The 23,307-nt window shown below is 39.9% G+C and overlaps 1 protein-coding gene across 1 annotated transcript in view; it reads right to left on the reverse strand.

Moving 5' to 3' along the window:
* KMT2C (lysine methyltransferase 2C) overlaps positions 1-23,307 on the reverse strand; it is a 288,648-nt gene that overhangs the window by 79,119 nt on the left and 186,222 nt on the right. Inside the window, 7 exon segments of the mRNA XM_062192886.1 lie at positions 958-1,077; positions 2,581-2,709; positions 14,343-14,555; positions 15,474-15,539; positions 16,032-16,141; positions 17,063-17,227; positions 17,440-17,621. Of these exon segments, the coding sequence (XP_062048870.1) occupies positions 958-1,077; positions 2,581-2,709; positions 14,343-14,555; positions 15,474-15,539; positions 16,032-16,141; positions 17,063-17,227; positions 17,440-17,621 (985 nt within the window).

Consider the following 23,307-nt stretch of genomic DNA (forward strand, 5'->3'; position numbering starts at 1 on the left):
GGATATCTTGCCACTTTAAAATAAACAGCCTAAAAGTTTCAAATTACATGTGAGTAGATCATATGTGAAAAGATAAGACAGCCAAGAGGGGGCCTTTTTTTCATGACCAGAAATTATCTTATGCAACTAAGTTAGTAAGCCTCTTAAATATTTATATTTACTATAGGAAACCAACTAACATCTTAAAATCTCAAAGGAATATAGTAGGGGACAGCGCTGTGGCATAGTGGGTAAAGCCACCGCCTTCTGGGCCAGCATCCCATATGGATGCCGGTTCAAGTCCTGGCAGCTTCTCTTCCAGTCGAGCTCTCTGCTGTTGCCTGGGAGAGCAGTAGAAGATGGCCCAAGTCCTTGGGCCCCTGCACCCACATGGGAGACCCGGAGGAGACTCCTGGCTTTGGATTGGCACAGCTCTGGCCATTGCGGCCAATTGGGAAGTCAACCAGCATATGGAGGACGGACCTCCCTCCCTCCCTCCCTCCCTCCTTCCCTCTCTCTTTCTCTTCCTCTCCTTCTCTCTCTGTGTAACTCTGACTTTCAGACAGTAAGAGTGAGAGACAAGAGAAAGGTCTTCCTTCCATTGGTTCACTCCCCAAACGACCACAACAGCTGGAGCTGCACCAATCTGAAGCCAGGAGCTTCTTCCTGGTCTCCGCTGTGAGTGCAGGGGCCCAAGCACTTGGGCCATCTTCTACTGTTTTCCCAGGCCACAGCAGAGAGCCAGATTGGAAGAGGAGCAGCTGGGAGTAGAACCAGCTAAACAAATAAATCTTCAAAAAAAAAAAAAAAAAGGAATATAGTCTATTGAATTTAAGCCATTTGCTTATCAAATACTATTGCTGTCACAAGTACAAACTCTAAAGGCATTCAAATCTTAATAATTAACAAGAGGCAATAAGGTTATTCTTTCCAATAGAGATAACACAGGTGTTAAATAAAACAAAATTAGTACCGTACCATCATCTCTACTAGGCAGCTGCTCACAAACAGAGCCTGAAGAATCTTTTCTGATCACAGATCTTTTGGTTTTTCCTTGCCCAGTTCGACTTCTTTGCCGTACCATAAATCCGCCAATACCTATCCAAAACAGAAATTGGATAAACTGATAAACAACTAATTTCTCCTCATAATTCCACAGTATGTAGGAAGAAATTCCTGTCTTAAATAACATTTTTCAAAGTTCAAACTGGAATAATCCGAACCAACAATCTCATTTTAATGCATAATAAGAGGTAGAAATAAGAAAAACTGTCAAGACCATTGTTGTAATTAATTAAACAAGAATTTAAATCAATGAGTGTAAAGAAAAGACTGGCATGCATTCCCTTTCTAGACAGTATCAATAAATATTAAATTCTTATTTATCAAGTATTAGTAACTAAAAATTATTTGTACATTAACAGGCTAATAATTTCTGTATGAGCTAGAGGTTAGAAGACATAGGTTAGATTGACATAACTAATTACGTGAGACACACAGAACTCTGTAGTTAAAAGCATGGAATTTGGAGCCAGACTATTTAATACTATGTTTAACTTTTCAGTGCCTCAATTCCTTTACTTGTAAAACTAGGATAATGTATACCACCTCCTCACACATATGACAATTCATATGACATACATAATGGTTTGAATAGTGCCCGACACACAGTCAACACTAGGCTTTTAATCAAATGACAAAGCTGTGACCTAATGGGGCCCCTCAACTAGAGGGATCACTTACATGCAAGTCGGGGGAAAACTCATTGAATATAAGTTCCTAGAAGGAATCTGCAATGTCTAAAAAAAGTGCACTTTTAAGCTTCTGTGATTTGGATGAAACATATCTTAGGTTCGTATTAGATGTGGCCCACCATTAAAAACTTGCAGAACACAAGTACAGTGATAAATTTCTTCCTTACGCACAGCAAAAAGGGATTTAGAACATCTTAGCAATACAGTACAAGCAAACAAATAAGCAAAGACTTTCTGGATCCATTTTAATGCCTCATTGACTGGTCAGAAGATATTAATATATATATATTTCTTTTTTCTAAATGGGTAAGACAGCTTTTCTCCCCACCACAGGAAGATACTAAGTAAGAACATGTTTGATCAGTCATTATGTTAAATGGACTATAAATTCTAAGCAGCATGAGACCCCTGTCTTTTTCACTTTCACACTGTTTCTTGCATAAGCAGTAAAAAAAGAAAAAAAAGTTAAAAATAAACATATTAGGAAAAAAACAAAAATATTAGAAAGTGAATTTTCAAAACTGAAAAGAATCACAGAAATACATTTCAAGGGGTAATATATAAATGGTTTTAAAAAATTAAGTATAAACAAAAACTAATCCAATAAAGCACCTAATAAAATCGTTAACATTTAGGATAAGGCATTAAGTAATGGTTTATCATAAAGTATCAGCTATTTCAGTTCTTTAAACTATACACACAAGATGACTTCAGTTAAGATGCTGCATTTATTATGCTGATTATATTTATGATGATTATTCAATTACAATTAAAATCATGGATATTCAATTTTCCTTAAACAAAGTTTTTTTATATTAAAATAGACATTTTAGCTTAGGTACTATACCCGGTCTGTATGGTTTTCTTTTCCTCTTTTTGATGCCATCTGGTCCTTCTACTCCCTTAGTTTCATCATCCACAGGTTCCCGTTCAGGACTAGATTCTGATTTCCCATCACAGTCCATAAGATCTCCTTCTAGAAAAAAGCAAGTATATAGATGAAATTGAGAAAGCCAATAAAATACATAATCCCTACAGAATGAGAAATACAAGGCAATCACCAATCTATTCTAATCAGGCACCTGAACAGGCAAAGAAGAGTCTAAAAGGAGATGGAAGAGGACACCAGTGTTTGGAAAAACTGTTACTTGATAGAGTGTTCTCAGGAACTAAAACAAACATCAGGGAAAGACAAAGAAGAATTATGAATTATTTATAATTAATCATTCACATGCTTTTAATTACATCTTCAGGTCCTGGACCCCAGGGTTGTCTTTCTAGCCTAGAACTCTCTTGTATAGTACAATCACAGCTCTAACTACAGACTGCCTAGTTATTGCAGACTATATATCCAAAATGAGCTATTAATTTCAGATGAGTTTCTTCCATTTCAATAATATTAACAATCATTGTTAAAATATAGGAAAATGCCCAAGAACATGGAAGACTGGAAGACAATCTTGACAATTTCCAATTTCTTCCAACCACAATCAATACACCTTAATACCTCTCAAAAGTATTTCATGAGGGGACTTTATAAAGTTCTTGGAAAGATGGAATTAAAATATAAAACTTATTTTTAAAATATGAAACTTTATTTTGCAATATAAATCCAATCAAGTTAAAGACACTTTTCTGATACCATACATTCAAACCCTCCCTAAAGAAAAGAGAGTATTAAAAATGTAGCTGTGACAATGCGGTCTTTAAAAAAATTATTTATTTGAAAGGCAGTTAGAGAGGGAGACAGACTAACAGACATCTTCCATTTGCTGGTTCACTTCCCAAATTGCTGCAATGGTCAGGGATGGGCCAATCAGAAGCCAGCAGCTTCTCCTGCATGGGTGGCAGAGGCCCAATACTCAGGCCATCTGCTACTGCTTTCCCAGACACATTAGCAAAGAGCTGCATCACAAGCAGAGCACTCAGGCTTGAACCTGCACTCATATGGGATGCTGGCATTGGAGGCAGCAGCTAAACCCACTGCACAACCACACTAGCCCCAATGCAGTCTTTTTTTTAATACTATTAACTGCATAAAAGAGATTGCTCTTTTTAGGAAGATGAGACCAAAAGGAACTCCCTTGGAAACATTCCCAAAACAACCTTTGAATGAGGAATGAGCTGGAGCACTGTCATGGTAGATAAAGAGTCTTCTAATGAAGCTTTCCTGGGTCTTTTTATTTATTTTTTAGTATTTATTACAAAAGCAGAGTAACAAAGTGTATGTGGGGGGGGGGGGTAGAGCGAGATAGATCAAGTTTCCATCAAGTGACTCACTCCCCAAATGACTGCAACTGTCAGGGCTAGAAGAGACCGAAAACCAAAAAACAGAAACTCCATCCTGGGCTCAAACATGGATGGTAGGAATCCAAGTATTTGAGCCAACAATCACTGCCTCCCAGGATGCATAAACAGGGCATGAGATCTTTAGCACAGAGTAACTAGGATTTGAACCAGGCACTCTGATATGGGATGTGGACATCCAAAAGAGGTGGCTTAACCCATTGTTCCACAATGCCAGCCCCTTGGGTATTTTTCTGCTAAAGCTTTGGTTAATATTCTCAAAAACACTTTCATAATAGGCAGATGTTGTTATTCCTTGGCCCTCCAGAAAGACAAGCCAAATTCCTTGAGGACCCAAAATACGGTGACCATGAACTTGGCTCTTAAATGGTCTGCTTCAGCTTTGACTGAGGCACTTCCATCATTTGGTAGCTATTGCTTAGACTGTGCTCTGTCTTATGGATCATTTTGATAAAGCTATGTTTTACTTCCCGTTAAGAGTTTTTTGAAAAACTGCTTAAGGATCTTAACCCCCTGCAATTCCATTCAGGTCTCTCATGTAGGTGGCAAGGACTACAAGCATTTAGGCCAATTGGCCTTCAAATGGGATGCTAGCATCCCAGGCAGAAGCATAAACCATTGTGCCACAATGCTGGGCCTGGTGAGTACTCTTTCCAAAGTGATTGTTTTACCGTACTTAGGCCTTCAAAGTAGATTCTCTTCAGATATGTTGTATTATGAGTTTACTTTGGGGCAAAATGTTTTGAAATCCATATATGTTTTTCATTATGTGCATTTTACATGAATTTTTTCAAGAACCCTTATATTTCACTGTACTACCATATTAGTCCAATCTCACGATTTCCTACCAACAGCTTCCCATCTAGTTTCCTGCATCACAGTTTGCCCCTCTCCAATGAGATCTTAAAATTGCATATAAACTTCTCCAAGTATCAATTTTCTTTCTTAAAAATCTGTTCATATCCTACCAGTGTCTCAAACAAAGTTCAAATTGGGAAGCCCAATATAATAATAATCTAAAAATCTTGGCATCATTTCTAACTACAGTGAACCATATTCGGTTCACTGAATATACAGTGAACCACATTCATAGAAAGTACCATGCGTTTTGTTCCATTATCTCCCCCAAACTCTGCCTTTTCTCTAAATTAACTTTCTTTTTTTTTTTATTTTTTATTTTTTTTTTTATTTGACAGGCAGAGTAGACAGTGAGAGACACAGAGATAAAGGTCTTCCTTTGCCATTGGTTCACCCTCCAATGGCCACCAGCGCACCGCGCTGATCCGATGGCAGGAGCCAGGTGCTTCTCCTGGTCTCCCATGGGGTGCAGGGCCCAAGCACTTGGCCATCCTCCACTGCACTCCCTGGCCACAGCAGAGAGCTGGCCTGGAAGAGGAGCAACCGGGACAGAATCCAGTGCCCCGACCGGGACTAGAACCCGGTGTGCCGGCGCCACAAGGCGGAGGATTAGCCTGTTGAGCCATGGCGCCGGCCACAAATTCACTTTATAGCCTGTCTGATTATTAATGTTTTAAGTGTACATTGTGTATCCTCAAAATTAAATTAACTTTCAAATTTATCCAAGGTTATACACCACAGCTATATGCGCCTATCCATTGTTATGCTTCATTTTAATTGGTTCTTTAAAGTCTGTGTCCTGGGGCCAGTGCTGTAGCTTGGATGATTAATCTGCTGCCAGCCACACCAGCATCCCATCTGGAGTGAGAGTTGAGTAGTCACTGCTGTGTTTCTGATCCAGCTCCCTACTAGTGTGCCTGTGAAAGCTGTGGAAGACAACCCTAGTGCGTGGACCCCTGCCACCTATGTGGGAGACCCAGATGGAGTTTCAAACTCCTAGCTTTGGCCTGGCCCAGCCCTGGCAATTGTATCGATTTGGGGAATAAATCAATGGATGGAAGTTGATTTTCTTTCTCATACCTTCCATCACTCTTCCTTTCACATAAATAAATCTTAAAAAAAAAAAAAAAAAAGTTTATGTCCCTAATAGATTATATTCTCCACATGAATACAAACTAAAACATCTTAAAACTAAAGCTTTCACATTAATAGTTAGCTTGCTTAACATAGCATTTAAAAGGTGTTCAACAAATATTTCACTGAATAAAATAAATGAAATTATGTAGTGTATATTAAAGGTCAGGTCCTATACTATTTTAACATCATGGTATTCAAAATTCTCTAAACTATGATTTACTCTATAGTATAAGGAAAATACAGATCTTCCATCGCTGGTTCATTCTGCAAAGGGTCGGAAAGGCTGGGACTGGGCCAGGAGCCCACAACTCCTTCCAGGTCTCCCACACTGGTGGCCAGGAACCCAAGCACTTGAGTCAAATTCACTGCCTTCCCAAGAGCATTAGCTGGGAACTGGACAGGAACTGAAGCAGCCAGGACTTGAACCAGAGCTAGAGCATGGGATGCCAGCACCACAAGCAGCAGCTTAACTGGCTGTGCCCCAAGGCCAGACCCAAGTTCCTCACTGATAACCAACAATGTAAAATTAAGGCTTAATCTGATGAAATTCTATTACCAGGAGAGAGAAAGAACTGAGAATGTAAAACAATTCCTAGCAATAAAGTATATGAGATGGTAGGCTGAACGCAAAAGAGACCACAAAAATGGGAAAAAAACGGATAAAAAAGTATCCAATTGAAAATTGACATATGTCAATCAAATTTCAGAAGTCAAAAGGAAAAGAATTTCCTAAAATCCTTTAAGATTTTGAAGAGAAAACACACATCACACAAAAAGAACTGAGTTCAAAATAAACCAAAAAACATTGGATCAATGACTTTAAAATTCTAAGAGAAAATGTGTACATTTTCAACATGGAAAAAAAACAAGTAGGAGAGGAAAATAATGACATTTTCAGAAGACAGCCATCACCCAAATTTACATGCCATACACTCTCAGGAAACTATGAAAGATATGTTCCAACAACATCAGGTGAAGAAACAAGGAATAGGAATGCATGGAATCAGGGCCGGTGCTGTGGTGCAGCGGGTAAAGTCTCTGCAGGCAGTCCATATGGGTACCTGTTCAAGTCCCAGCTCCTCCACTTCCAATCCAGCTCTCCGCTATGGCCTGGGAAAGCAGTGGAAGATGGCCCCCCAAGTCCTTGGGCCCCCGCACCCACATGGGAGACCTGAAGAAGCTCCTGGCTCCGGATCAGCGCAGCTCCAGCTATTATGGCCAATGAACCAGCGAACGGAAGACCTTTTTCTCTGTCTCTCCCTCTCTGTCTAGCTCTCTACCTCTCAAATAAATAAAAATAAAATTTTAAAAAAGAAAAAAAGAAATGCATAGAATTCACAGAAAATATGTTCAGCACAAGAGAGAATATCAGATGATCCCCAGGATGACAGCGAACAGGGATGCCCAAAATTAATCACATGTAGCAATCTTGCCTACTCTAACACTAGAACTGGCTTACAGACCACTATACACACAGGGATAGTGAAAAACAAGGGAGCACTTCTACTGATGGGTATCATCCTGATATTAGTGAACTCACATGCTGAGATACATGGCCATCACCCATCATGGTGTTACTGAAGGTTAATGACCCTTCTAACCAACATCTTCACACGAGATCTGATGCTCACAGGCTACAATGAAGAAAGACTACATGATTTAAATATGAGAAACTCTCCCACTAATACATACTATATATACCTTAACCACTCTCTGGAAGATTGGAAGAAAACAATGGTTACCTTGGGGGAAGAGATGATTAGGAAGAAGACTAGTTTTTCATTGTTTATTCTTTTGAATCCTTTATATTTTTTACATTATGCACAGATAATACCTATTCAAAAATGAACCCAAAACGGGGAAAAAAATGAAAACTTTTCTTCTAATATCTAACACAAAGCAAGGATGCCCATATTCAACATTTCTATTAAACACTGTATTAGAAGTACTAGCTAGAGCAAGCAGACAAGGAGAGGAAATAGAAGACATTCCAATCAGCAAAGAAGTAAAATTATCCCTATTTGCAGATGACATGTTGGTATGTAGAAAGCCCTAAAGACTCCATGGGGGCAGGGAGGGATGGGATTATCAGACCTAATAAAGAGATTCAGAAAAGTATCAGGATACAAAAACATGTAACAGTTACACTTCTTTTTATTAATAACAATCTACCTGAAGGAGAAATCAAGGGAAGAATTTCATTCATAAATGCAGCGAAAAGAAAAAGACACATGAAAATATCCAAAGAAGTTATGCATACTAAAAACTATAAAACATTGATGAAAGAAACTGAAGACGGTGGCACAGCAGAATAATCCACTACCTGCAGTCACAACATCCCACATGAGCACCAGTTTGAGTGCCATCTACTCTCTAAGGCACCAGGGAAAGCAGTGGCAGATGGTCCAAGTGCTTGAATGCTAGTACTCACAAGGACACATGGAGGAAGCTCCTAGCTTCAGCACAGCCCAGCCCTGGCTGTTCTGGCCATTTGAGGAATGAACCAGCAGACAGAAAATCTCACTCTCAATCTCTAACTTTGCCTTTCAAATACATAAATCTTAATTTTTTAAAATAAGTTGAAAGAATGAACATTAACCATACAGAGGCAGCAAGACACAAGGATGCTGGCACCTTAACAGGGAGGTAGACCATCTCCCTCTCTGTCTCCTCAACAGTCACTGAATACCACTTTCCACACTCTGTGTGCCTCATCCCCTGGCCTGCTATAGCCCAGATACAATCCTACTCCCATATCTCTAATCGTGACCCCTATCAATTGTGCTGTTCCACCACTTGGCCAGCAATTCAGAGGTAAGGTGCTGTGTTCCCATTCTTAAAATGCAGAGTATTTTATTCTCTTTAGGTTTGGGATTTTTTATGCACTATCAGGGTTTCCAATCCAAGAAGGGGAATTAGCCCAAAGTCAGCTTTCATTGCACAGACACGGGTTTCTAATATTTTAAAGTGATGAATCGTGACTTATCTTCTTAAAGAAGCAAATCACAGGTATTGTTAGAATATTCCAGCAGCATAATTTGGACTTCATAAATACCTAAGGAGTCTAACATTATGGACAAAATCATAATTGTAATGCATAAGGATCACTTTTACTCAATAATACTTTTGAAAATTTAATTTTTACTTTCTAAATTTTTATTTTCATTTAATTGAAAGGTAGAGAGAGACAGACAATAAGATACCTTCCATCCACTGCTTCACTTGCCAAATACTTGCAAAGGCTAGGGCTGGGACAAGCAGAAACCAGAAGCCCAGAACTAAATCTGGATCTCATATTTGGGTGGCAGGGATCCAAGTACTTGAGCTATCCACCTGCTGCTTCCTACAGTGTGCATCAACAAGCTGGAATCCAGGCAATCAGACAATTGGATGCAAGTATCCCTAGCAATGACTTAATCACTGCAACATAACTCCTATTTCCCAAATTTATTTTCCATATCTTCTAGCCTCAACATAATCTGCTGCACTTCTCAACAAAGAGCCTGTCAGACATGACTTTTTTTTTTTGACAGGCAGAGTGGACAGTGAGAGAGAGAGAGAGAAAGGTCTTGCTTTGCTGTTGGTTCACCCTCCAATGGCCGCCGTGCTGCGGCCAGCAAACCGCACTGATCCGAAGGCAAGAGCCAGGTGCTTATCTTGGTCTCCCATGGGGTGTAGGGCCCAAGCACTTGGGCCATCCTCCACTGCACTCCCGGGCCATACCAGAGAGCAGGCCTGGAAGAAGGGCAACCGGAACAGAATCCGGCGCCCCGACCGGGACTAGAACCCGGTGTGCCAACGCCGCTAGGCAGAGGATTAGCCTGTTGAGCCACGGCGCCGGCCTCAGACAGGACTTAAAAATACAGGAAATTAGGCCAGCGCCTAATTTATTTGTGCTTGTGTGTGTCTACGTGTATATTCGCAGAATAGCAAAATATAATACTGCATTTTTAATAGGATTTTCATTTAGCAAAGAAAAGCACAAATGCTCTAATACGATGCTATTTATTGGTAATCATTCCTAGATTAAGTTCCTTTCCTTGCACGAAGGATTTCAGATACAGCTGATAAGTGAGCATAGGCAACAGTCAGCAAGATACTATAGTCAATACCCTAAATTCTAAAATTGTCTTAATCACAATCTTCAACATCCAATACTTTAAACAATCATTCAGTAAGTATAAGAACAGACTGAACAGATCAAATTAAAAATGAGCTCTTTTAGAAAATAAATGGGAAGACAGGGTAATTTTTCAAATGCTTTTTTTACACTCACAAGACTAAGAAATAAGAAACTGAAATACACTAGCATTTCCATCGTGATTTTCTACAAAACAGCATTTCCAAGGAATACTTTCTAAGGACTTCATTGTTTTTAAAACATTCTATAATCTCATGATTTGGCAGATAAATCATGAATAAACGTTAAATGATTAATAATTATTAATAAACCACTGATATTAGTAACTTATGTATAATAACAAACAGACTTTTCAGTTTTTGAAAGATATACCATTTCCCAAATTTACTACATCTCTTCAGATATTTTTAAGATCCTCAGAAACAAACTTTGGTGTATTCTAGCTAATGTTGACTTGATGAATTCCTCCTAAATATAGGGAGTACTTCTTCACAACCCAAAGCCACCTTAGATATCAAAACCAAATTCTCGATTCAAAAATATTTTAGAAGTGGTTATAGACAAGCATCACAATGCTTTTTCTCAAACTGCACAGAGCAAAAGCACACTACTGCAAAAGAAATGCAAGTATTTAACAATAAATTATCAGAAACTTATAAAATCATGTTATGGTAATTCAAAAAAATTTGTAGAAAATGGAATTTAAATAATTTTGGAGCACTGTGCACTCATGTGGGATCTCTGTCCTTAATGTGTTGTCCAATGTGAATTAATGCTATAACTAGTACTGAAACAGTATTTTACACTTTATGTTCTGTGTGGGTGCAAACTGATGAAATCTTTACTTAATATATACTAAATCGATCTTCTGTATATAAAGATAATTGAAAATGAATCTTGATGTGAATGGAATGGGAGAGGGAGCAGGAAATGGGAAAGAAGTTATGGGGGGAAGCCATTGTAATCCATAAACTGTACTTTGGAAAATTATATTTACTAAATAAAAGTCTAAATAAATAAATAAAATTTTGCTTCAATATGCAAAAAAAATAATTTTGGAGCAAAAAAATTTGAAATCTAGACATTTTTCACAATATGCACTCTCCATAAGTTTTAGAAGATCTCTTATGTGCTTTTCATGGCATGATCCTCTCTCACTTGGACTACTACAACAGCCTCTGGATTGATCTACTTGCTACAACTCTTTTACTTAACCGTCTTTTCATATAACAGCATCGTTCCTGTTAAAATAGAATTAAGATCATGCTTCTTTACAGAAACACCCAATTACTTTCCATTCCACATCTAGTAAATGCAAATTGTTCTGGATGATTTACTGAGCCACCCATCACATAACTTCCTACTGTTCCATTTGCTCACTTTGCTGGACACAGTTGTCTCAACAACATTCTCCATACAAGGTGGGCATATTCTCTTAGAGAACCTTTAGACTGGCTTCCTCACACCCGAGACTTTCTTCGCTTAGTTAATCAGGTGGCTCACTCACCTCTTTAAAGTCTGTACTGTTTTCAGTTCATCAGACCCTCTATGCATGCTCAATTCCTATGAACCTAATTATTTTTAATAGCATTGCCTGAATACATTAGAATTTTTTTTTTAACACTCTTGTATCCTAACAATAGGACAAAGTGGCATGGTGGTATAATGGGTTGGGATGTCACCTGCAATGTTGGCATCCCATGTGGGCAACAGTCCTGGCTGCTCTATTTCCAATACGGCTCCCTGCTGGTGTGCATGGGAGGGCAGTGGAGGATGGCTCAGGTGCTTGGGCCCCTGTACCCACCATGGGAGACCCAGAATGGAGTTCTGGGATCCTGACTTCAGCCTGACAGTTCCAGCTTTTGCATCCATTTGGGGGAGTAAACCAGTAGATGGAAGATCTCTTGCTCTGTGATTCTCTCTCTGTTCCTCTACCTCTCAAATAAAATTAATATTAAAAAAGATTTTAAGGGGCCGGCTCCATGGCACAGTAGGTTGATCCTCCGCCTACGGTGCAGGCATCCCATATGGGCGCCGGTTCTAATCCTGGCTACTCCTCTTCAAGTCCAGCTCTCAGCTGTGGCCTGGGAGAGCAATGGAAGATGGTCTAGGGCCTTGGGCCCCTGCACCCATGAGGGAGACCCAGAGGAAGCTCCAGGCTCCTGGCTTCAGATTGGAACAGCTCTGGCCGTTGCGGCCATTTGGGGAGTGAACCAACGGAAGGAAGACCTTTCTCTCTGTCTCTCACTCTCACTGTCTGTAACTCTACCTCTCAAACAAATAAATAAAATCTTTAAAAAAAAAAAATTTTTTTTTTTGGACAGGCAGAGTGGACAGTAGAGGGAGACAGAGAGAAAGGTCTTCCTTTTTGCCGTTGGTTCACCCTCCAATGGCCGCAGCGATAGGTGCGCTGCAGCCGTGCTGTTCCGATGGCAGGAGCCAGGTGCTTCTCCTGGTCTCCCATGGGGTGCAGGGCCCAAGAACTTGGGCCATCCTCCACTGCACTCCCTGGCCACAGCAGAGAGCTGGCCTGGAAGAGGGGCAACCGGGACAGGATCGGTGCCCCGACTGGGACTAGAACCCGGTGTGCCGGCGCCGCAAGGTGGAGGATTAGCCTGTTAAGCCACGGCGCCAGCCTAAAAAAATTTTTTTTTAAAAATAAAAAGCATCTCATTTTTAAAAATTAAATAAAGTAGTAAAAGTAAGTAATAATTTCTAAAGCAGCTGAAAGGAAATAAGCATTAAGAAACAGGCTGATGTTGAATTTAATATTACTAAAATTACTGTGTTACGTCAAGAATTCAGATTGAAAAGTCTATAGCATTCACCCTATCTAGGAAATGCCCATTTCCTACCAGGGTGTACCCTGAGAAGCAGTAGATGATGGATCACGTACTTTGGTAGCTACCATCCATGGGGAACACCTAGATAGAGTCCCAGGTTTAGGAATATGGCTTGAACCAGTCTTGACTGCTACAGGCATCCAGGGAGTGGGCCTGTGGGTAAAACATCTCTCCCTCTCTCATTCTCACTTGCTCTTACTTTTTAAAATATTTGAAAAATAGAAAAAAAAATTTAGAAAGCAAATACCTACAAATAGACAGTGAAAGAGAGAGACAGAGAGAAAGGTCTTCCTTCTGTTGGTTCACCCCGCAAATGGCCGCTACAGCCGGCACTGCTCTGATCTGAAGCCAGGAGCCAGGTGCTTCCTCCTGGCCTCCCAAGCGGGTGCAGGGCCCAAGCACTTGGGCCATCCTCCACTGCCTTCCCGGGCCACAGCAGAGTGCTGGGCTATAAGAGGAGCAACCAGGACAGAATCCGGCGCCCCAACCTGGACTAGAACCAGGGGTGCCTGCATCACAGGTGGAGGATTAGCCAAGGGAGCTGCAGCACCGGCCCTGTGAATATAAATTTAAACTTCAAGTTATATAAACATTATCATTTTTCCATTTCCAGAATGTACATATCAAGTTCTACTTTAACATAAACTTGGTATCAAGGCACACATTATCTGTGAACATTTATGTATAAATCTAAAAAGCCTAAACTCAAGCATTTGTGATCTTTAATGATATAGTGCTCCCCAATTTTTTTTTTTTTTTTTTTTTTTTTTGGACAGGCAGAGTGGACAGTGAGAGTGAGAGTGAGACAGAGAGAGAGAGAGAGAGAGAGAGAAAGGTCTCCCTTTGCCGTTGGTTCACCCTCCAATGGCCGCCGCGGCCGGCGCATCACGCTGATCCAAAGCCAGGAGCCAGGTGCTTCTCCTGGTCTCCCATGGGGTACAGGGCCCAAGCATTTGGGCCATCCTCCACTGCACTCCCGGGCCACAGCAGAGAGCTGGCCCGGAAGAGGGGCAACCGGGACAGAATCTGGCGCCCGACCAGGACTAGAACCCGGAGTGCCGGCGCCGCAGGCGAAGGATTAGCCTAGTGAGCCGCGGCGCCGGCCGTTCCCCAAATTTTCTATATGGGAAATCTATATTAAGAGGATACATGAAAACCAAAGGCAAAAATCTAAGAAAATCGCTCACTTAGAATGTGCAAATGTCACATCAAGGGATATCTACATTAATGTGATTACCTTTAAATAAATCAAACATATTTCAAAAGTTATCTTAATGCTTCAATTCTTACATATGTATTCAATGGAAAGTAAATTAGTATTACCTCGACTATCATCCATTTCACCATCCCTTGAATGCTCTGATTGGATATCTGGAGGGGTCTGAAGGACAGCCACGCTATTTTGATTTATAATCTTCAATTTCAATTTTGGTTTTGACCGTTTCCTTCTTGGAACTGTGACTGTGAGGCTCTGCAACTGAGTCATCCCTGATTCCGTCAGACACACGCCATCCTGGGTGTAGGTTTTAGGTGGATCTAGAAGTGTAATTCCCAAGAATACAAACTGAAGGCTTCATTGTAAATTTATTTGATAAATTTGTCATTATTCCAAAATACCTATGTCAAGGGAAAATGACTATAGTTCAAGACGGCAGTTATCTATGGAAATAAAAGCCACTAAACAATGTCAAAACTAGTTGGCCAAAATTTCTTGGATTGACAGAAAGTTTATTGGCAGAAAGGCTGCATGGTTTCCTGGCATTTCTACTTTCATGCATTGATGTAAAGATTTAGGAAGGAAACACTGAAGTTAAAATTAATGCTTCAGCTACCCAACTATGAGCCTTTTCCCCCCAAAAAACACTTAAAGCTAGGAACAATTTAGAAGAGAAGCAACAATGCTCTAGAAGCTAGGGTGGAAAAAAAAGCATTAATATAATCATTTATAGAAAGCAGCAGTCAAAAGTACAAATGCTATAAATTTTTAAATCGACAAAACTGTTCATTAGCATACTATCTGTAGTACCCTCAATGTTTTCATATCTGAAGGTAACAAATTCATGTAGATAAGAGAATGACTGTTTAAAATGTCATATTAATTACCACTGCAGGTTGACCTATTACCCGAAAAGAAAAAAGGAGAGAGACTAAATTACTTCTAAAGGAATCTGTTTACTCAGTAGGCTTTGGTTTCTACTGATAACTAAGCACAGTAATATATCAATGAAATCCAAAAGAATGGGATTAATGCTTATTTCTAAAACTTGGTATTTTTCCCAGGTAAAACTGTTTAACAGGAACATTTTATGTATCAATTATAGAAATGATCATCAACACTAGGGAATATGGATTAAATATCCATGATTAAGGCAACTTTTATACAACATGTTATAAGCCAATAATATATAAATTAAGAATTCATATGCTTAAAAAGCAAATTGTTTCAAATTTTACCTAGCTCTTTTACTTTTGTGACAATTTGTGCTACAAGTGAAGAGTCACAGCAGTCTGAGGAAGGCACTGAAAAGAAAAAAATTCAGGTGATTTTTTCAGAAAAGATAAAGTTTATTTAAAGGTTTAAATATGATTCACTTAAAATAAATGCTTCAACAAACTAAACAGAGGTCTATAAAATGACAGCCAAACATAAAAGGAAGTAGTGAAGGAAGTACTTTATTCAGGGAGGAAATACTGGCAATGATACAGAATCAGTGTACTGGATTTCTACATATCGCTAATACCTATAAAAGATTATACTCCTTGAATGTAATATTATGACTTACATCTGAAGTGATTCATTTTCACCACTTAGGTAAATTGTTTTAATATATAAAATGAAGATAACAAAAATTAATCTATTAAAAGAAGAACTTATTTTCATAAGTTACTGGGCCAAAATAAGTTTCACAAAGACAAAAAAGAATGAAGAATTAAGCCTACTTATTGTCTATAGAAAACAAAGTGCAGGTGAGTAACAGGACAGCAGAGTCACAGTTCGAATTATTCTCTTACCATTTGATGTGGGCATATAGGGTCTGCACATGCTACAGTCAAAACCAATGTCTGCTACATTTTCCACTTCTTCCTCAGTATTTAAGTTTTGACAAACAGCATGCATCCATCTAAAAAGACCATATGTGTACATTTATAAAGAAATGAATATACTCAAACCTGTTTTCTTTTAAAAACTACAACAGGAACTTGACAGTCTACAAAATTAAAAGCCCTAAACCTCACATGCTCTTACTATCTAACACATCTCACCCTTCTGCCCTACTTATCTCTAATGAGTAACAAAAATTTTCATAGAATTGAGAAGGAAAGGAAAAGCAATGAGAACAAATTTAAGGGAGGAAGCAAAAGCACATTACATGCCAAATATATCAAAACCAGCAAAGAGGTTACTTAGGTCAGGTAGAAAGAAATTCAGAAGGCAGCCAATGGTACAGTGTTTCAACAAATTTGAAGTAACTTTAACTAACATAAAGTGAAGCTGAATGGTTTGCTGGGAAAGAAATTGAAGGACCTCTTATGCTTTAGAATAAAGAATTTGTAAGTAGGGTCTTAAGAAAACTACAGTATTCATAAAGAAAATACTGTAAACATCTTGGTATTTACAATGCGTAACCACTAACAGAGCTCCACCATGTACCAGTAAGACCAAAGGAAACGTTCTTGATTTTTGGGGGGTGGGAGGTTGTATCTAACAATTAGATTATCTGTTATCCACAGCTTGAAAGAGAAGTGGCTTAGGGAAAATACAAAAGGTGAGGGTCATTTTTAATACCTCATAAAAGCAATTTAAAAACCTATCGTAAGAAAACACAAGTATGCAGGCAGTCATCCTGTAGCAAATTTCAAGGGATTCATGAACATTCAAAAAGCCCTATGATAAAAACCCTTAGTCTGGAATTTAAGCAGAAAATCACTTTTGTTAATTTCTTAGCTGACTAAAAATCTGGAAAGCAAAAGTTATGATTAAGGGAACAGTTTCCAATTTCATTAGGCGATATTTGCAAAGATGACAAAGTAGAAGACAATACCTATCACATTGTCTACATTGCAGAATAAGATCTTCTTCTCTATAGTTTCGACAGCAGACCGGGCAGGAGGAGAGGCTTGCACAAGGAGCACACTGTGTGTAGTTGTTTTGCCATTCACATCTCAGACCTGCAGATGTTGCTCCACAGTGTCTGCACCAAACACACCTGAAATCCAAACCACCCCAAAAGTCTCAATTCTATTTACATAATTCAGAGGGCTACACATAAACAGAACAGGAGGAAACTATTAACTATGCACACGAAGAATTTTCTAATTAGTGATATATGTCATACTAAATGTTTATTATGTGATTAAAGAGATGGGAGAAAGTTCTGAACCCAAAAGTCTACCAAGGAAAACATAAATCCCAGAATACCATTTGCACTTCCAGCCTCCTTTGGGCACAGTCTGCAATGGAGGGTCTAGGCAGTAGGTGTGATAACTTATGTCACAATCATCACAAAGCAGGAGTCTTCCTGGGTCAGTTGCCTTCCCGCAGGCCTCACACACAGTGCACTCCAGACACCGCCAACCTTTGCTAAGGACCACTTTAGAAATCTGTAAAAGAAACAACCAACCCACATAATTTATAATTAAACAGACCTCATTATCTATAATCAAATTATATAATTAAATAATTTTATGCTAAAGAAGCAAGTCACGGACATTTATTGAGCACCTGTGGCCCAACACTGCCCTGGGCAAAGTGACACACAGAAGGATGACACTAATGCCTTTAGTTAGTCCACGTAAATAACTTGTGCTGTACATTTAATTTCACTAAACTTACAGGTACAGTCTGAATTTTAAAGAAATCAGGTTACCTGCTACGTTACTGTTCAATTCTATGCTTCTGAAACTTATGCATATGACGTAAGGACATAAATGTTAAAACCGAAGAAGCGAAGCAAAATAAACTTAAGATAAAGCATGAGTTCGCACATACACATTATGATCTTGGAGGATTTCTATGCTATGAGGCTACGACTCCTGAAATTCACCTTCCCTTTGCTAATTTTCTTCTCAAGGGTCTAAATCAGTGGAAAACTGAAAATCTACAGAATACACAGTACGCAATAAAAAAAAAAATAGAAATTCAGTTCATGAGGAATAAGAAAACCTAAAATATACCAGAGAGGAAAATAAAAGAGTTAAATTCAAAAAATCACTTATCAGAACATAATCAAACTTCCCAGCTCTGGATATCAGAATCAATTAACAGTTCCCAAATTTTTTTCAAATTAGAATTCCTAACACGAACAAGCAGTTATATATAAGGGCAGGATACCTTGTAGACACCCCAACACACAAAATTTGACTCATCTTCTCCCAATTAAGTCACATAGACAAATAAAATGCAGAATGAGGTTGTACATGAAGAAAAGGGAGGTGTGAGGTTGAGAAAGCAATGTATACAAAGGACAAAAGTCCAGGAGATTTTAAAGATGAGAGCTGGGCAACATATCTACAGGACACTGGCACCAATGAGAGCAAGGGAATGGAATCTCTAGGAAGAGTGAGGGCTCTTCACAGAAAAAAAGAAGTTAACAAAATATTAAAAACTCATGAATATTATGAAAAACCATGCACAGATATCAAAAGATTTTGCAGAAGTAAACTTCTTAGTTCTATTTTTCTACAACCACTTTGAAGTACGCTTATAATGTAATAGAAAAGTTCATCTATACTAGATAAAAATAAACAACCAAAAACTGACAGAGTGTAACTTGTGATTGTTTTCTTCTTGCTATTGAAAACTCCACAAGAAACAGAAGTTGGCAGTGGGCATTTATTCCAGAGGTTAAGACATCCAACACACTTCGGAGTGCCTGGGTTTGACTTCCAGTTACAGTTAATGACTCCAGCTTGCCACCAGGCAGAACTGGTAAGACAGCAGTGATGTCTCAAATTACTTACTGGTTGCCTGCCACTCACAAGAGAAAATTGGCTTGCACTGCAAATCCTGATTCTGACCCCAGCACAGCCCTGGCTACAGCAGGCATTTGTATAGTAAACCAGCAGACAGGAGCAAGCAAGGTCCACCTCTCTCACGCTGACTCCATTTTTTCAAATTTGAAAAAACTTTAAAGTCAAATTTTACTTCTTAGATCTACTGTAAATATGCACTAAATCAAAACACTTTTTTCAAAAAGATTTATTTTATTTGAAATGCAGAGTTAGAGAGAGGTAGAAACACAGAGATATCTTTCATCCACTGGTTCACTCCCCAAATGGCAGCAATGAAACCAAGAGCTTCATCCAGGTCTCCCATATGGGCCACCTTTCAGCTGCTTTCCCAGGAACATTATCAGAGAGCTGGATTGAAGTGGAACAGACGAGATTCGAATTGGTGCCCATATAGGATGCAGGCATTGAAGGCTACAATTTAGCCCATTACGCCACAGCGCCAAGCCTCTACTGTTTTTTAAAGATTTATTTTACATAGTTATTTCAAAAGAAGAGTTACAGGAGACTAGAGGAGAGACATACAGATCTTCTGTTTGCTGGTTCACTCCCCAAATGGCTACAACACCCAGTGCTTTGCTAGATCAAAGCCAGGAGCCTAGAACTAGGGTTCTAGACTAGAGTTCTAGTCTCCCACATAGGCGGCAGGGGCCCAAGCATGTGAGCCGTTTCTGCTGCTTTCCCGGGTGCGTTAGCAGAAAGCTGGAATAGAAGTGGAACAGCCAGGACATGAAACAGCACTCAAATGGTATGCTTGAGGTACAGGCAACAGCTCAACCCACTGAACCACATGCCAGTCCACACTTTAATAATTTAACTAAATGTAGTAACACAACATTATTGGAAGGATTCTGAGGGAAGTCAAGAAGTATACTTTAAGAACTAAATCAGGGGGCCGGTGCTGTGGCGCAGCGGGCTAACGCCCTGGCCTGAAGCACCAACATCCCATATGGGCGCCAGTTCGAGAACCAGCTCCTCCACTTCCGATCCAGCTCTCTGCTATGGTCTGGGAAAGCAGCAGATGGCCTAAGTCCTTGGGGCCCTGCACCTGTGAGTGAGACCAAGAAGCTCCTGGCTTCGGAATGGTGCAGTTCTGGCCATTGCGGCCAATTGGGGAGTGAACCAGCGGATGGAAGACCTCCCTCTCTGCCTCTCCTCTCTTTGTGTAACTGATTTTCAAATAAATAAATAAAAATCTTAAAAATCTTAAAAAAAAAAAAAGGAATCAACGCAGTTGCCTCAGATGAGGAAATACACTAAGATGGATTTGTTGATGGCTAAAAGGTATTCAATGTCATCTGAGATCTAGCCATGTCTATTTATTGTTTTGACTAGCCTACTACTGATTTTTTTATACCAAGTTATATTATTTATCCAGATGCAGAAAATGGTCTAGGATGGGAAGATCAGTTACACAGAACAGAAACCAGCAACCTTTTTCTGTAAGCATACAAATAAAAAATATTCTAGAGTCTGTGGACCACATGGTCTTTCCCAAATCCAGAACTCTGCCCTTGTTATAAAATTCCCACAAAGACAAAACAAAATACCACGGATGCGCTCAGTGGGTCACACACAAGCTGCCACTCCTACCGTAGACTGTCTAATGAGAGATCAAACTAAACAACCTGAGAGGATTTTTTAAAACATCTATCTTCATTTGCACAGTTCCCATTCATCAGATACTTATCTTTTGGTCCTTAATATCCAAACTCTTAGGTTAAGTCAGCTTGTACTCACTCTTCAACATACTACATTCTGGATCCTACATCCTATCCACTGAAAGTGCTCAAATCAGTGCTCAGACTCCCAAATCTAACTGTGTAACTCAACCTCTGCAGTACTTCAATATTTGAACAATTTTTCCCCTTTAAGATTCCCACTTACCCTAGTGATTTAGGACTCTACATTAAAAGTTCTTTCAAGTATGGTTATAAAACCCTCCATGGTATCACGTCTAGAGTTGTGACAAATATGCCTTTTTTATTTTAAAGGTTTATTTATTTTATTTGAAAGGTAGAGTTACAGAAAGGCAGAGACAGAGAGGGAAAGGGAGAGAGAGGGGTCTTCCATCCACTGCTTCACTCCCTAGATGGCCACAACAGCTGGAGCTGCACTGACATGAAGCCAGGAGCCTCTTCCAGATCTCCCACATGAGTACAGCTGCCCAAGAATGTGGACCATCTTCCATAGCTTTCCCAGGCCATAGCAGAGAGTTTGATCAGAAGTGGAACAGCCAGGACTTGAACTGGCGCCCTTATGCGATGACAGCACTGCAGGTAGCAGCTTTACTTACTACACCACGGAACTGATGTACGCTCTCTCCCTCCCTCCCTCCCTCCCTCCCTCCCTCCCTCCCTCCATCTCTCACTCTCTAACTTTGCCTTTCAAAAAAAATAAAATAAATAAAAGAGAGGGGAAAAAAAAGTCAAACCAGAAGCCACAGTCAGGACAAATAACACATACTGGGAAAAAATTAAACACCTCCTATGCAGTAGAAGAAAAATGAGTGCCAAATAGTCAAGACGGTAACAACAGTGGTGAATAGGGGTTGGGATTCAGTAGAGACCATAAATGCTAAGGGTTCTAACACCAAAAAGTATGAGAATATCCACTTTAGAATGAAGATTCTTTTACATAAATTTATTTATTTATTTATTTTTTTTTTGACATGCAGAGTTAGAGAGAGAGAGAGAGACAGAGAGAAAGGTCTTCCTTTTTCAGTTGGTTCACCCACCAAATGGCTGCAATGGCCGGCACGCTGCGCAGGTCCGAAGCCAGGAGCCAGGTGCTTATCCTGGTCTCCCATGCGGGTGCAGGGCCCAAGCACTTGGGCCATCCTCCACTGCCTTCCTGTGCCACAGCAGAGAGCTGGACTGGGAGAGGAGCAACTGGGAAAGAATTCAGCGCCCCAACCAGGAATAGAACCTTTGGTGCCAGTGCCGCAGGCGGAGGATTAGCCTACTGAGCCACGGCGCCAGCCTCTTATTTGATTTTTGTAAGACACTCTACAACAGAAACTTCAAAAGGATCTAATGTATCCACTTAATTATTGCCAACAACAAAACTCAAGCTGAGACAATTCACATAGCCCTAGTACATTTCTGCATATTCTAGTACTTCTAAATCACTGAGGCTACAGTATTCTCTACTCAAAATACCATTAGTGTCATTAAAGAAAAATGTAGGTAGAAAACAGATTTAAATACAGCTTTGAAAGTAATTAGCTGTTTGACCATATACTGTCTGATCTTATGTAAGCTTCACTTAGCTTACCTATAAATTGGGAAGTAATCGTTGGATGCACCCAAAAGTACATAAATTTCTGAGGATAAACCTTTAAACATTAACTTTTCTTCTAAAACTTCTGCAAATTATACTCAAAGAGGGGCCAGTGTTGTGGTGCAGTGGGTCAAGCAACCATTTACAATACCGGCATTCCATATGGGCACCAGTTCAAGTCCTGGTGCTCCACTTCTGAAAGAGCTGCTTACTAATGGGCTGGGAAAAGCAGCGGAAGATGATCCAAGTGCTTGGGATCCTGCTAACATCATGGGAGAACTGGAAGAAGTTTTGGCTTGACCCCAGGGCTGGCTGTTGCAGCCATCTGGGGAGTGCACCAATGGATAGAATCTCTCTCTCTTTCTCCCTCTCTCTATACTTATGACTTTCAAATAAATAAATCCAGGACCTCCCTAGGTATCATGGGCATTTGAGAAGTAAATGAGATGGAAGGTAGGTAGGTAGGTAGGTAGGTAGGTAGAGGTGTGTGTGTGTGTGTGTCTGCCTTTTAAATAAATGCAATTTTTTTTACAACTGAAAAAAGAATTTGCATATTTAGGATGATTCATGACCACTGAATCTGGGGTTAGTCTTTATAAAACTTGATGTGGCAGCCGGCATTGCGGCTCACTAGGCTAATCCTCCGCCTTGCAGCACCAGCACACCAGGTTCTAGTCCTGGTAGGGGCGCTGGATTCTGTCCCGGTTGCCTCTCTTCCATGCCAGCTCTCTTCTGTGGCCAGGGAGTGCAGTGGAGGATGGCCCAAGTGCTTGGGCCCTGTACCCCATGGGAGACCAGGAGAAGCACCTGGCTCCTGCCTTCAGATCAGCGTGGCACGCCGGCCGCAGTGGCCATTGGAGGGTGAACCAACGGCAAAGGAAGACCTTTCTCTCTCTCTCTCTCTCTCTATGTCCACTCTGCCTGTCCAAAAAAAAAAAAAAAAAAAAAAAAAAAAAAACTTGATGTGGCAGGATTAAGAAGGATTTTACTTTCAATG

The sequence above is a fragment of the Lepus europaeus genome, chromosome 5 (assembly GCF_033115175.1).
Source record: "Lepus europaeus isolate LE1 chromosome 5, mLepTim1.pri, whole genome shotgun sequence".
NCBI lineage: Eukaryota > Metazoa > Chordata > Mammalia > Lagomorpha > Leporidae > Lepus > Lepus europaeus.